The 16,229-nt window shown below is 42.5% G+C and overlaps 1 protein-coding gene across 6 annotated transcripts in view; it reads right to left on the bottom strand.

Annotated features, from left to right (window-relative positions):
- Positions 1-16,229, bottom strand: part of LOC130273041 (macrophage mannose receptor 1-like) — a 276,050-nt gene that overhangs the window by 234,513 nt on the left and 25,308 nt on the right. For all 6 annotated transcript variants that reach the window (XR_008843850.1, XM_056519198.1, XM_056519196.1 and 3 more), the window contains one exon: positions 3,760-3,875. Coding sequence is in view for 5 of the 6 variants with exons in the window: in XM_056519198.1 (XP_056375173.1) it covers positions 3,760-3,875 (116 nt within the window). In the remaining variant the exon portion in view is untranslated. The remainder of the gene's footprint in view (positions 1-3,759; positions 3,876-16,229) is intronic.

Below are 16,229 nucleotides of genomic sequence, written 5' to 3'. Positions count from 1 at the left end.
GCCTCGTCATTCCAGGCCAATTCGAAAGCTAAGGTGCGGAAATGAACCGCGTATTCGCCAGCTGAAGAGTCCCCTTGGCGGAGGTTCAGTAAAGCAGTCTCGGCAGCAGAGAAAACCCGTGCAAGTTTTTCAAAGATATTGCTGAATTCTGAGAGAAAGGCCTGCAGGTTTGAAGACACCGGATCATTACAATCCCACAGAGGAGTAGCCCAGGCCAGGGCTTTTCCAGACAGCAGACTGACCACAAACACCACATTAGCTCACTCTGTCGGAAACAGATCCGCCATGAGTTCCAAATGCATAGAGCACTGGGTCACAAAACCTCTACACAACTTGGGATCTCCTTCCTACTTTGTAGGCAAGGATAAACAAAGCTTAGATCTGGAAGAAACTGCAGGGAGTGAAGGAGCCTCTGGAACAGGTTTCGGGTGCTACTGTTGTTGCTGATGAACGGTAAGAAGCTGTTGCATCATAGCAGACAACTGATTCAACTGTTGTGCCTAACGAACTAACTGTTGCGACTGTTGGGCCACGATCGTGGAAAGATCCGTAACATCAGGCAGAGGCACACCAGCGGGATCCATGGCTGTATCTTACTGTAACGGCAGTGGAGCAGTGAATCCGCTGAACCTGTTTGGATGATGGCGTGGGCCGTACCAGGGAGTGGAGTCTACGGTGCCACTGGTTTTCACCAGAGCACGCCGCAAAGCGGGATGGCAGCACCCGGGTTGCTACCCCTGATACGACTCGTCCACACAGGCTGCTGAGGTGTTATGTGGATCAGGTAGAATGAGTCAATCTTGTAGTCAGGACAGGCAAGAGGTCATGGCAGGTGGCACAGGAGCAAGGTCAGGTAACAAAGCAAGAGGTCTGGAACACAGTTGACAACACACAACTGCAATGCTTTCTCTAGGGCTGTGAGCACAAAAATCCGGCAAAAGGAAACAGGAAGTGCTGACATAGTGTCAGCGAGCAGCAGTAACCAATTAAGGGTGTGTGTATGTGCCCTAGAGGGCGAGTACACACACACCGGCAATCTGGAACAGCGGAGGAAGCAGGACGTAAAGGCCTGGCGTTTGCATGCGAGCCCGTCCCGTTATGCGAACCGCGGCACCGCCAGCAGAGGAGGACGGGGCAGGAGCATGTCTTGCGTGAGCTCTAGTTGTAACAGTTTTTCTCACATTCGAGAAGTGGTTTACCTTGCCGCAGGCCAGGAAAAAAAAAAAACTTCAGTGATCAAGAGAAGGAGGTTTTAGTTGAACAAGTCTTTTTTTATATATAATTATATAACCTTTCCCCTTTTTTATTCTTTTGTTATCATCACTTTGTTGGATATTTTTTTAGACTTGGGCACATGAAATTGTGAGATGTTGGCCATTGTTAACAATCTTATTGTTTCTTACATCTTCTTTTCCATTCCTTTTTTGTACCTTAAAAAATATATCAGATTGTTTCATATGGACAACTGCTTTACTTTTCCTTTGCATGTTCTTTTTTTTTTTTTTTTACTTTTAATTTTTTTAAATGAATTGGTGCCAGAAAGTTAAACAGATTTGTAAATTACTTCTATTAAAAAATCTTAATCCTTCCAGTACTTCTTAGCAGCTGTATGCTACAGAGGAAATTCTTTGCTTTTTGAATTTCTTTTTTGTCTTGTCCACAGTGCTCTCTGCTGACACATCTGTCCGTGTCAGGAACAGTCCAGAGCAGCATACTGTTTGCTATGGGGATTTTCTCCTGCTCTGGACAGTTTCTAATACGGGCATCAGGTGTCAGCAGAGAGCACTGGGGTCAGACAGAAAAGAAATTAAAAAAGAAAATAATTTCCTCTGTAGCATACAGCTGCTAAAAAGTACTGGAAGGGTAAAGATTTTTTAATAGGAGTAATTTACAAATCTGTTTAACTTTCTGGCATCGGTTGATTAAAAAAAAATGTTTTCCATGGGAGTACCTTTTTAAGGACTCTGTTTTTCAGTTTTTGCACTTTAGTTTTTTCCTCCTTACCTTTTAAAAATCATAACCCTTTCAATTTTGCACCTAAAAATCCATATTAGGGCTTATTTTTTGTGCCACCAATTTTACTTTTCAATGACATTAGTCATTTTACCCAAAAATCCACAGCGAAAAGGAGAAAAAAATCATTGTGCGACAAAATTGAAGAAAAAACACCATTTTGTAATTTTTGGGGCTTCCATTTCTACACAGTACATTTTTCGGTAAAAATGACACCTTATATTTATTCTGTAGGTCCATATGGTTAAAATGATATCCTAATTATAGAGGTTTGATTTTGTCTTACGTATAATCATAACTAAATGCAGGAAAATGTATACATTTAAAATTGTCATCTTCTGACCCCTATAACTTTTTAATTTTTCTGCTTACGGGCTACTATGATAACTGCCTGGATCTCAGGCATGGAGCAGTCAATTGCTGATCGGACACCAAGGAACCAGGTAACGGACCTTCCTCCAGCGTCCTAGCTGATCGGGACAGCACGGTTTTACCGCGGTTGTCCCGATCATCCCGACTGAGCTACCGGGAGTCTATTTTTTTTTTTACTTTAGACGCGGCAATCAACTTTGATTGCCACGTCTAAAGGGTTAATTGTGTGCATCACCGAGATCCCGGATCCCAGCTTTGATTAGCCGCCAGGACCGACCCGCTATGACGTGGGGTCACCGTTATAGGAGGATCACAACGGGTCTCAGAAAATACACCCGGGGGGGTCTGTCAATTAGTACAGGTACTACTACTCCCAGAATGGAACAGTCTGTTCCGTGCTGGGAGTGGTAGTACCTAAAAACCTAAAAAAAAGAAAAAAAAAAAAAAGAAAGAAAAAATGAGTTAAAAAAGAAAAAAACACACATACTTTATTAAACATATAATTAAAATACATTACTACTGAAAAGTTCCACAAAATTGATTACAAAAAAATATATATTATTTTTACAATTAAATGGCCATTTTATAAATTTTTTTATATTGTTGGCTACATTTTTAGGTCCCTGCCTGCCCACATAAATTGGTCTCTGTTTAAAAATTTGTAACAATTTTGTTCTAAAAAAAATATAAATTTCGTTAAATACTATTTTTTCCATGCCTACTGTATCTTTTTTCCCCCCAATGATACCCAATGAAATTTAATAAAAAAAAGGTGTCTCCATCCCTTTTTGGGATTGCTAAAGTCTAAAAAAGAATAAATACCGCCTGCATCAACACCAAAGTTAAAACACACATGGTGTTTTCTTGGCGTTTTTTCACTCCCATAGACTTCTATTGGAGAAAAACGCCACGATTTCAGTGAAATAAAAAGCCATAGTCTCAACATGCTGCGATTTTGAAAAACTGCCAAGGAGCAGGAAAACGCCAGAGAGAAGTGAAAAAGTGCCAAAAAAATGCCAAACTAAAAAACGCCAAGTGGAAAAGGCATTTTGTGTTTTCCTTTTGACTTGCAGCTAAGATCTGGCCGTAACGTTTTTCCACTGAGAAAAACACCATGCAGCAGATTTGGCATTTTTAGTAGCGTTTTTTGCAAGAAAAAAAAAAACTATTGGAAACTTAGCCTTAGAATAAGCTAACACGACATGAACAGGTTAAAAAAATTCTCATAAAACAAAGACGGAATAGCTGCCTGTCACACTCCCCAGATTCATAGTAAACATCAGTTTGGTTAGAACAAAATTTGTGCAAGCCTTTTCCTAAGCGCGTAGCCATAAGTAATCACTTAAAGATGTTACATATAGAAATAATAATCACCTGTCCTCAATAGTCATCAGAAAGGCTCCATGATGGTTACATGTGCTGTTAGCTTCTGCAAATGTACTAAGGGATTCACCAATTAGATAACAATAGAAGCCGTGTCTCCTCCAACCCTGTGTACACATTAAAGGATGAGAAATACGTTTTGCACAATTTGGTGATTATTTTGTTAAATTTTATTATCAACTAGCTGAGTACCCTGCGTTGCCGGTTTTTCCTTCCTAATCCTTGTTGGGGAGGAAAATAAACAAAGGAGGAAGCTTTTGACTTCATATCCCGTCCTCATATATTGTTGTCATATCCCAACCCCTATCCCTTCCTCCTATCCCGACCTCCTATCCTGACCTCCTATCCCGACCTCCTATCCCAACCTCCTATCCTGACCTCCTATCCCGACCTCCTATCCCGACCTCCTATACCATCCTCCTATCCCGTCCTCCTATCTAGACCTCCTATCTCGACCTTCTATCCCAACGTCCTATCCCATCCTCCTATCTCGACCTCCTATCCCGACCTCATATCCCTTCCTCATATCCCATCCTCCTATTTCGACCTCCTATCCCGACCTCCTATCTCAACCTCCTATCTCGACCTCCTATCCCGACCTCCTATCTTGACCTCCTATCCCGACCTCCTATCCCGACCTCCTATCTCATCCTTCTATCCTGTCCTCCTATCTCGACCTCCTATCCCGACCTCCTTTACTGTCCTCATATCTCGACCTCCTATCTCGACCTCCTATCTCGACCTCCTTTCCCGACCTCCTATCCCATCCTCCTAACCTGTCCTCCTATCCCTTCCTCCTATCTCGACCTCCTATCCCGTCCTCCTATCCTGTCCTCCTTTCTCGACCTCCTATCTCAACCTCCTATCCCGTCCTCCTATCTTGACCTCCTATCCCATCCTCCTAACCAGTCCTCCTATCTCAACTTCCTATCTTGACCTCCTATCTCGACCTCCTCTCCCGACCTATCCCGACCTCCTATCGCAACCTCCTATCCCGTCCTCCTATCTCAACCTCCTAACTCGACCTCCTATCCTGACCTGTAATATGTGTACCAGGTATTGAAATATCTCCAGCCGTATGGAAGTTATATGGGAACATATATTTCCCATTTATTTGCATGGGACTTTAAACAAAAAACCCTGACCCTCACAAATGGGGATAGTTAAGGGTTAAATTAACTATCCTATATTTTTAGTGGACATATAAGTAACATGTGATCAAGTATTATCGAAATATCTCCAGCCGTTTGGAAGTTATGCAGTAACATATATTTGCCATAGACTTGTATGGGACTTTAAACAAAAACCCCGCCCCTGGCAAATGGGGATGAGTAAGGGTTAAATCACCTATCCTATGTTTGTTGGTGACATATTAATAACATGTGTGCCAAGTTTCATGTTAATATCTTTAGCCGTTTGGACGTGATCCTGGAACATGCATACATACACTCATACATACACACATACACACACACACACATTGGCCCTCATTTACTATTGCAAACCTGACATGTTTTGTCGGGTTGTGCGCCAGATTCTGTCACATTGCGCCAGAAATTCTGTCTGCGCCAGATTTAGCGCCAGAATTGAAAAAACTCCGACTAGCTCTCCATTTTGCTAAGAAAACCCTAAAAAGGGCGTGGTTGCCGGGAAAAGGGGCGTGGTCTCCAAAAAGGGGCGTGTTCCCGACATTTTCACACAAAAAAACAACATATTTACTAAGGTTTCCACATAAAATGTGGTGGATTTGAGCTGAGGAAAACCCTAAAGATCAGAACATGTGTAAAAAAAAAAAGCAAATTGTAGGGAAAGGAAGGAAACCTTAGTAAATACCGTGGAAAATAAATTGTAGGGAATTAAAACCCACAAAGAAACCTACACTTCACTCTTAGTAAATGAGGGCCATTGAGTTTTATATATATATATATATATATATATATATATATGATAGATATATGAAGGGATTTCCGAGATGGGAAATCACTCAGAATGTATATTTCCTCTGCAGCACACTATGGAAAGAGGATTTCCCATAAACACATTGGCCCTCATTTACAAAAGTCCAACCGACTCTTTTTTTCGGTTATTGCGCCTAAATTTATGCAACCAAATTTTAGTCGCACAACCGACACTTTAGAAAACACTCGGAGTGTTTTTTTTTTTCACTCTGGCATGGGCGTGTTTTATGCAAAAATGATAACCATAAAATACTCGGAGTACTTCCGAAATCACTCGAGAAAAAATGTGAATCTGCCTCACACAATAACCGACAGCCAAGAGGCCGAGTGAAATTCCCAAAAATGGAGCGATTTCTAACAAGGGACCGTTTGCCATTGTGTTTTGTGTGAAAGTAACTTGTTTTATAACCTGAAAACATTTTGTACAGTTCAACACTTTTATGAATAAAATATTGAATGCTTTTGTGATAGTTAATGTTTACATTTTTTTTTCTTTTTAACACATTTGCAATATTAGGTTTAAATCAATTTAACGCCCAACCTGATAAACAAGGAGAATTGTTGGAATGTTTGAAAAATGATAACACCTGAATACTTTTGATTCATGAAAACATTTTTAAACAAAAAAAGTCAAAACCATTTTGAGTCACACAACTAATTTCTTTAGCTCGGAGTTTGTGCGACACAATTGACTAGTGCGACACAAAAAAACATGCGACACAAAAATAACCGACATGTGCGACAGAATAGTAAATAAGCCAGGAAAAAAATGGAGTGATATAGAAAACACTCCACAATAAACACACCACTTTTAAAGGGGTACTCCGCTGCTCAGCATTTGGAAAAAGCTGTTCCGAAAGCTGAAGCCAGAGCCGGGAGCTTGTGACGTCACAGCCCCGCCCCCTCATGATGTCATGCGTCCGTCCCCTCAATGCAAGTCTGTGGGAGGGGGCGTGACGGCTGTCACGCCCCCTCCCATAGACTTGCATTGAGGGGGCGTGGTGTGACATCATGAGGGGGCGGGACTATGACCTATGACCAGCGCCGGCTCCAGCGTTCGGAACAGTTTGTTCCAAACGTTGAGCAGTGGACTCCCCTTTAATGGGTATTGTCAAAATGTTTTTTTTTCTAAGTGACACACTTTAATAGTTGAGATAAATATGATGGAATTCTGATTATTTTAGATTTTTCTCCATCGAGAGTCAGTGTGGTCACACAACAGTAGTGGTAGCTAGCAATGTTACTGTGACTGTCAATCTCCTGCACTTTTGAGTCCTGCAAAATACGGTTGGAAGTGGACCAAACAGTCACTAGTAGCCTATGTTCTTTCCATTTAACTCAATGAGACTGGTACGAGTATGCTGCGATAGACATCAGCTTACCTTTCTGACAGTATACCAACATATAACCCAAAAGTAGGGCAATTTACAGTAATAGTGTGAACCCAGCCTTATACACATTGGCCTTAAAGTGCAACTGTCATCATTTTTTAACCCCCCAGACTACTATAATGTTGTTCCTGATGACCATAAAGGGACTGCAGCCATAGCTTTATCGCTGCTCTCCCTTCTTTTATAACTTATGAAATCCTTTTATTCAGTCTGGTAGGCGTGGCTTACGGTTCGCAAAACCCCGCCTCCGCCACGCCTATCCTCTCTTTCAGCGCTCTTTCACAACGAACCCAGTGCGCATGCGGCCCTCTCAGACGTGTGCGCTGCTGCCCTGAATAGACAGAGCGAGCACTCGCTCCCTCCCGCCATCTATGCGCTCAGTGCGCATGTGCTGTACTAGATGCAGTGAACGAACAAGCTCTCTGCCTCTAGTATCTGTACAACCTGGTCGCCGGGAGCTGAAGAGGACAACAGGCATTGTTTTTTGGAGAATATCAGAGCCGGACGGGAGGGGCGCATGCGCTGTGGACCGCTGTGTCTTACTACACAGCGGTCCCAGCAATGAAAGAGAGGATAGGCATGGCGGAGGCGGGGCATTGCGAACCCCAAGCCATGCCTATCCGACTGTGCCTGACCGCTGAATAAAAGGATTTTATAAGTTACAGAAGAAGGAAGAGCAGCGATAAAGGTATGGCTGCAGTCACTTTATGGTCATCAGGAACAACATTATAGTAGTCGGGGGGGGGGGATTAAAAAATGATGACAGTTGCGCTTTAAAGGGGTACTCCGCCCCAAGACATCTTATCCCCTAGCCAAAGGATAGGGGTTAAGATGTCTGATTGCGGGGGTCCCACCGCTGGGGACCCCCGCAATCTCGGCTGCTGCACCCCAGAAATCCTGTGCATGGAAAGGATGACTGGCAATGCGAAGAGCAGGCTCCTGATGTCACGGTCACGCCCAGCTTGTGATGTCACGGCCATGCCCCCTCAATGCAGGTCTATGGGAGGGGGCGTGACAGCCATCATGCCCCCTCCCATAGACTTGAATTGAGGGGGCATGGCCATGACATCACAAGCGGGGCACGGCCATGACGTCACGAGTAGAGATGAGCAAACTTACAGTAAATTCGATTCGTTACGAACTTCTCGGCTCGGCAGTTGATGACATATCCTGCATAAATTAGTTCAGCTTTCAGGTGCTCCGGTGGCTGGAAAAGGTGGATGCAGTCCTAGGAAAGAGTCTCCTAGGACTGTATCCACCTTTTCCAGCCCACGGGAGCACCTGAAAGCTGAACTAATTTATGCAGGGTAAGTCACCTAGTCACGAGCCTCCGGCACTCCGATGCGGCACCTGATGCTCTAAACGAATGCTGGGTGCAGCAGGGAGATCGTGAAGGTCCCTAGAGGTGGGATCCCCGCAATCAGACATTGAGGGTGTGTGGCCGTGACTGTATGGCTGTTTTCATGATCAAAAAGTGGTCAGAACAATTTCCTTTTCACAGACCTGTGACGCATGGGGCAGCAAGGGCAGAATTGTGATGTGAATGAGCCCTAATTGTATTATGGAGCACTGTTCATGTGCATATATGCCTTTAAACTAAAATCTATGCCATCTTCGAGTGTAAATTCTGGTTAAAATATTTATAAAACCATCAGGCTATGGTTGTAGCCATGGCTACCATGGATGCCATACAGTTAATTTCTGGAAATGTTACAAGAGCTGCACAAATCCAAAAAAGTTGCAACTGATAAATGTGGTTCTATGGGAGGAATTTGTATACATTAATATTATAACTGAATATATAAAACTGAAAGTTTTCTTTTTTTAATTAATCTGTCACAAGATATATCACTACAAATAACTTTCAACTTTAAAAAAAAGTTACATTTCAGGAATATGTCTAACTCCTGGCCAAGCAGCACGCAGTGCCCTTTTTCACTTAAAGAGGTCATCCAGGAATAAAAAAAACAGACCTAATTTATTTCAAAGACCGCTCCCTGTCTGTTTCCAGGTTGGATGTGGTATTACAACTTGGCTTCATTCACTTCAATGGAACTGAGCTGCAGAACCACACCCAACCTGGAGACAGACAGGGTGCGGTCTTTGAAAGAAATGACCTCCGTTTTTCGATTCCTGGATAACCCCTTTAATGTAACAATCTGAAATGCATGGTGGACATGAGTAAACATTGTTTCAGTCTACATACAGTACTGTGCAAAAGTTTTAGACAGGTGTGGGAAAATTGTTGTGAAGTGAGAAAGCTTTCAAAAATACAATAGTTGATGGTTTATGTCTTATCAATGTACAAAATGCAAAGTGAATGGACAGAAGAGAAATCTGAAAAATCAATAATTGGTGTGATCAACTTTACCTTCAAAACATCCTACACTTGCAGAAAGATTTTGAAGGAATTTGGAAAGGAAGTTGCAGAACTAACCAAATATCTTCTGAGCATGCCCAAATCCTCAACTGCTTAAAGGAGTACTCCGGGATATGAAAACTAAGGATAGGGGATAAGTTTTAGATTTCCCGTATGGGGCCCCGACTCTCTGGCCAAATATCATGTGTGACCACCGCATGAAGCAGAGGCCGACACACCCCCTCAATGCAGCTCTATGGCATAGTCAGAGATTGCCATATGCAGTGCTCCGGCTCTTCAATAGAAATGTACTGAGGGAGCGTGTTAGTGACCGCTTCATTCGGTGGTCGAACACGCCCTCTCCCTGCTGAATGCCAGGGCCCCGTATGGGAGATCGTAGAAGTCCAAGCGGTTGGACCCCCAGCTATAGGGGATTTATTTTTATATACCACTATACTACTTTAACCCCTTAACGATGAAGGACATAAATGTACGTCCTGGTGAGGTGGTACTTAATGCACAAGGACGTACATTTACGTCCTAAGCATAACCGCGGGCATCGGTGCGATGCCTGGATCATGCACGGCAGGTCCCGGCTGTTGACCGCAGCCAGGGACCCGCCGGTAATGGCGGACGCCCGCGATCCCGCGGATGTCCGCCATTAACCCCTCAGATGCCATGATCAACTGCCGCGGCGATCCGATCATCCAGCACGGCAGACGGAGGTCCCCTCACCTGCCTTCCGGGAGTCTTCTGCTCTGATCTGCCTTCCCGCAGACCAGAGCAGAAGATGACCGATAACCCTGATCAGTGCTATGTCCTATACATAGCACTGAACAGGGTTAGCAATCGAATGATTGCTATAAATAGTCCCCTATGGGGACTATTAAAGTGTAAAAGTAAAAGAGTAAAAAAATAAAGTAAAAAAAAATTTGAAAAACCCTCTCCCCCAATAAAAACGTAAATTGTCCCATTTTCCCTATTTCACCCCCAAAAAGTGTTAACAAAATATTTTATATACATTTTTGGTATCGCCACGTGCATAAATATCTGAAATATTAAAATAAAATGTTAATGATACCGTACGGTGAACGGCGTGAACGTAAAAAAAAAAAGGTCAAAATAGCTGCTTTTTTATAACATTTTATTACAAAAAAAATGAATAAAAAATTTATTAAAAGTTTTATATAAGCAAATATGGTATCAATAAAAAGTACAGATCACGGCGCAAAAAATAAGCCCTCATACTGCTGCTTATACCGAAAAATGAAAAAGTTATGGGTCTTCAAAATAGGGGGATTTTAAATGTACTAATTTGATTAAAATGTTTGTGATTTTTTTTAAGCGCAACAGAAATAGAAAAGTGTGTTATCATGGGTATCATTTTAATCGTATTGACCCAAAGAATAAATAGCATGTCATTTTTACCGTAAATTGTACGGCGTGAAACGAAACCTTCCAAAATTAGCAAAATTGTGGTTTTCTTTTTAATTTCCCCACACAAATAGTATTATTTTGGTTGCGCCATACATTTTCTGGTAAAATGAGTGACGGCATTACAACGGACAACTAGTCGTGCAAAAAACGAGTCCTCATACTAGTCTGTGGATGAAAATATAAAAGAGTTATGATTTTTTGAAGGCGAGGAGGAAAAATCGAAAACGTAAAAATAAAATTGTCTGCGTCCTAAAGGGGTACTCCGGTGAAAAACTTTTTTTTTTTAAATCAACTGGTGCCAGAAAGTTAAACAGATTTGTAAATTACTTCCGTGAAAAAATCTTAATCCTTCCTGTACTTATTACCTGCTGAATACTACAGCGGAAATTCTTTTCTTTTTGAAACACAGAGCTGTCTGCTTACATCATGAGCACAGTGCTCTCTGCTGACATCTCTGTCCATTTTAGGAACTGTCCAGAGCAGCATATGTTTGCTATGGGGATTTCCTTTTACACTGGCAGTTCCTAAAATGGACAGAGATGTCAGCAGAGAGCACTGTGCTCATGATGTCAGCAGACAGCTCTGTGTTTCAAACGGTAAAGAATTTCCACTGTAGTATGCAGCAGCTAATAAGTACAGGAAGGATTAAGATTTTTTAATTGAAGTAATTTACAAATCTGCTTAACTTTCTGGCACCAGTTGATTTTAAAAAAAAAGTTTTTCACCGGAGTACCCCTTTAACCCGATAACGACCACGGACGAGTATAGACATCCAGGTTGGCGGGCGTTCCGACACCTGGACGTCTATACTGGTCCATTATTCTCATGGGTGCTGCCCAATGCACCCACTAGATCACAGCCGGGACACTGCGGAAGTGACCGCGGGCTGTAAGTGTTATGACAGAGGGAGGGAGCTCCCTCTGTCACTCCTGCAGCACCCCGCATCGCGATCGCCTGCCGCACTGCCGGGAGTGAAGTTCACTTCACTCCCAACAGTTTAACCCTTACAGCCGTGGTCAGAAGTGACCGCGCGCTGTAAGGAGTTCTGACAGAGGGAGGGGGCTCCCTCTGTCTCTCCTGCAGCACCCCGGAGCATCACGGGGTGCTGCTGCATACCTGGGCAGCCGGGGGTCCTACAAAGACCCCCAGGTCTGCCCTGGGTATTGCCTGAAAGGACGTGCCAGAGGCACATCCTAATATGCTGCCTGCTAGTGAAAACTGGCAGACAGCATATAACTGCAATGCTTTGGAATACTAAGTATTCCAAAGCATTAAAAAGTGTAAAAATAAATAAATAAATAAAATAAAAGTGTAAAAATAAATAAAATTTTTATGAAAGTGTAAAAAAAAAAAAAAATAAATAAATTAAAAAATACATTTATTAAATTAATCTAATAAAAAAAATGCATAATGTGTAGGATCGCATTGGCGGACATCCGCAGCATGTAATATGCTGCGGATGTCCACCATGTGATCCTACACATTATGCAGCAGTCACGGTAATGAGCTCCCTGCTGCGGCTGGGTAGCTTTGTGTGTCCAATCATAGCGGCGGATTTCCCGCCGGCAGTCATGAGCGGACACACTGAGCTTCCCAGCCGCAGCAGTGATGGATATATTCGCCATGAGCGGGTGCTTATTCCCGCAACATGGCGGATATATCCATCAGGAGCCTTAACTGTCACAGACAGACGCGTTATACTGCTAGCCGACCAAGGACCAATCAGAGAGGTCCCTGGTCCAGCCAATAACTAGTAGGGGTGCGGTATATAAATGGGGTCACTTGTGGTGGTGGGGGTACTGTTCTGCCCTGAAAGCCAAATGGCGCTCCTCTCCTTCTGAGTCCTACCACGCGGCCAAGGAACCATATATGGCCTAAGCGGGGGTATTTCCGAACATGGGACAAGCAGCTAAATAAAATATAGGGTGCATTTCTTTCAATATCAGAAGTGATGTACAAAAAATATGCCCCCCAAATGATGCATTTGTGAAAAATTGCAAATTTCGAATTTTTAACACTGACTTTGTAATAATTCCTGCCAAAAAACTATGGTGTTAAAATACTCACTGTACCCCCTAGCGAATACCTTGAGGGGTCTAGTTTTTAAAATGGGGTCATTTGGGGGGGGGGTGTTCCTATGTTCTACTACCGTTTAATTTCTGCAAACCTTACATAGCACATAAAAAAAGATGCACTTTTCAAATTTTCTAAATTTTCTAAATTTCAAGTTAAATTGTTAGGCTTCTAACTAATTTAAAATGTTAATTAAAAACAAAAAAAATGATGTCAAAATAAAGTAGACATCTGAAAGTATAAGTTTCATAAACTATTTGGTCAGTAAATATATGCAACCTATTAGTGTTAAAATTGCAAAAAATCGTAATTTTTTGTAAAAATTTCATGATTTTTTGCATTGTAAAAAAAAACTACAAATGATATCGGCTTACTTTTACTATGTACATGAAGGACAACTTGTGACAAAAAAACAATGTCAGAATTATCGGAATTGGCAAAACGTTACCAGAGTTATTCTCTAATAAAGACAGACATCCCCGATTTGAAAAAACAGGCCTGGTCTTTCAGGGGCGTACAGGTTTATTTGTATTGGTCCTTAAGGGGTTAAGGCCCAAATGGGCTGCGTCCTTAAGGGGTTAAGGATATAGCCTATTTTAGCCTTTTAAGGACACAGACAATTCCATTTTTGCATCTTATTTTATTTTTCCTCGCCTTCTAAGAGGCGAGGAAAAAAGGAGGGCTTTCTTTTTACCATAAAATGTGCAGCGCAAGCAAACAAAATATTATTTGTGTGGGGAAATTAAAAGGAAAACTGTAATTTTGCTACATTTAGGGGTTTCATTTTTATGCTGTACATTTTACAGTAAAACTGACATGTTTTCTTTCTTTCTTCTGTGGATCAATACGATTAAAACAATACCCATGTTTACATGCTTTTCTGTTTTACTGCTTTAAAAAAAATGTCAAACTTTATAATTAAAGTTATATGTTTACAATTGCCCTATTCCGACCTCTCTATAACTTTCTTGTAATGGCCCAGTGCGGGAGAAGTTACCCCGTACCCTTGCTGTCCTGTCAGGTAGCCTCCCTGCAGTGTCCCCTGGGCCCCCTTGCATCTGTCCTCCCCATGTAAATATGTTTCTAATGTATTATACCGTGTAATGTGTTCAGGAAGCGTTGTCACTTTAAGACTGTTTACCATGTGATATGTCATGTGATTGTTACCCAGGAGGGACCAGTGACCAGGTGATCCCAGGAGTGACCTATGGGCTCCCTGCTAGTCTCCCCATATAAGCCCTGGGTGGAGATAGCTCTTTCTCTTTCCTTACAAGTCTTTGCTGAGGTCAAGTGGAGTCCTAGAGAGAGTCCAGAGTCATTGGAGGCCTCAAGTCCAGTCTGCAGCCACAAGCAGCTACACGTAACCACAGTCTCAGTACTGTCGATCATCAGTCAAGTCAGTCACAATCACCATTTGTCAAGTCAACGTGGCCTGTATTAAATTGACCCCATCTACTACAAGTCCCAGCAAGCCCTTAAGGTCTCTGAGTCACTGGTCACCTCCTTGGGCCCTGGCTGAACTGTATAGTCTTTACCATCTGTCTACCCTCAGTAAAGCTACCATTGTCCGTAACTTGGCGTTGGAGTCATTATTGCCCCCCGTACCTAGCCCAGGATCCAGCGATGTACCTTCTGGTGGTATCTTGGATGCACCACACCCTGGCATCCCGAATACAAGGGGTTAATGCCATCTGCCCTTTGCATCACACCCTCTACCACATTCTCATTTTTCCGTATACCGGGCTGTATGAGGGCTAGTTTTTTTTAAAGCGGAGATCACTCGGGGCATCTGGGACACGCGTCCCGGATTCCCGAGTGCCACCCTCATTCCCGGGTGCTAAAGTCTGCTATTATCCTTGTGGTCCTGGTCCTGATCACCTTGCGTCTCCCCTAAGGGTTAATGTAATACCAAGCAGACTTACTGATGTTGAGATCAGGGCTCTGTGTGGCCCATAGCATCACTTCTAGAACTCTATGTGGGAGATTTATCAAAACCTGTGCAAAGGAAAAGTTGTCCAGTTGCCCATAGCAACCAATCAGATCACTGCTTTCATTTTTAACAAGGCCTCTGCAAAATGAAAGAAGCGATCTGATTGGTTGCTATGGGCAACTGGGCAACTTTTCCTTTGCACAGATTTTGATAAATCTCCCCCCTATATTCTTTAGATAGTTCTTAATAATATTGGATGTATATTTGGGTTATTTCCCTGCTGCAGAATAAATTTGGAGCCATACCTCCCTTATGGTATTGCAAGAAGTATCTGCCTGTATTTTTCAGCATTGAAACACCTTTAAAGGGGTACTCTGCTGGAAAACATTTTTTTCAACTGGTGCCAGAAAGTTAAACTGATTAGTAAATGACTTCTATTTAAAAATCTTAATCCTTCCAGTACTTATCAGCTGCTGTCTGCTCCACAGGAATTTCTTTTCTTTTTGGATTTCCTTTCTGTCTGACCACAGTGCTCTCTGCTGACACCTCTGTCCATTTTAGGAACTGTCTAGAGTAGGAGCAAATCCCCATAGCAAACCTCTTCTGCTCTGGACAGTTCCTAAAACAGACGGAGGTGTCAGCAGAGAGCACTGTGGTCAGACAGAAAGGAAATCCAAAAATAAAAGAACTTCCTGTGGAGCATACAGAAGCTGATAAGTACTGGGAGGATTACAATTTTTAAATAGAAGTAATTTACAAATCTGTTTAACTTTCTGGCACCAATTGATTTAAAAAAAAAAAATTGTTTTCCAGCGGAGTACCCCTGACCAAATCCTCAACTTATTTTGCTAACACTCTGCCACAAACTTGCAAGAAACCTCCCCCAGGCTTCACTGTTGAAGATACTTGTTGTTCCACTCTCCAACTCTTCAATTAACAAACTGCCTTCTGTTAGGCTAGGTTCAGACTACGGAATCTCCGGGCAGAAAATTTCCGCCCGGAGATTCCGAGTTCCGCCTGTGCCGACTGAATTAGTCGGCGCTAGGACCGCGCGGACACTGCTGTCTCCTATAGACTGCAATGTGTTCCGCTAGGATTTCCGCCTGAAGAAAGAGCAACCCCTTTCTTCAGGCGGAAAATTTCTAGCGGATTTTTCATCCGGATTTTCCGCTTCACAAATTCCGAATTCTGAATTTGTGAACGGAAAACCATTCACTACACTATGCATTATAGTAAGCGGAATTTCTGCCGGAAATTTCAAAGCTAAAATTCCGGCGGAAATTCCGTAGTCTGAACCTACCCTTACGGCCAAA

Source organism: Hyla sarda, chromosome 5 (genome assembly GCF_029499605.1).
Source record: "Hyla sarda isolate aHylSar1 chromosome 5, aHylSar1.hap1, whole genome shotgun sequence".
Taxonomy (NCBI): Eukaryota; Metazoa; Chordata; class Amphibia; order Anura; family Hylidae; genus Hyla; species Hyla sarda.
Note: the sequence above shows the minus strand (reverse complement) of the source record. Positions and strands in the feature narration are given on the sequence as shown.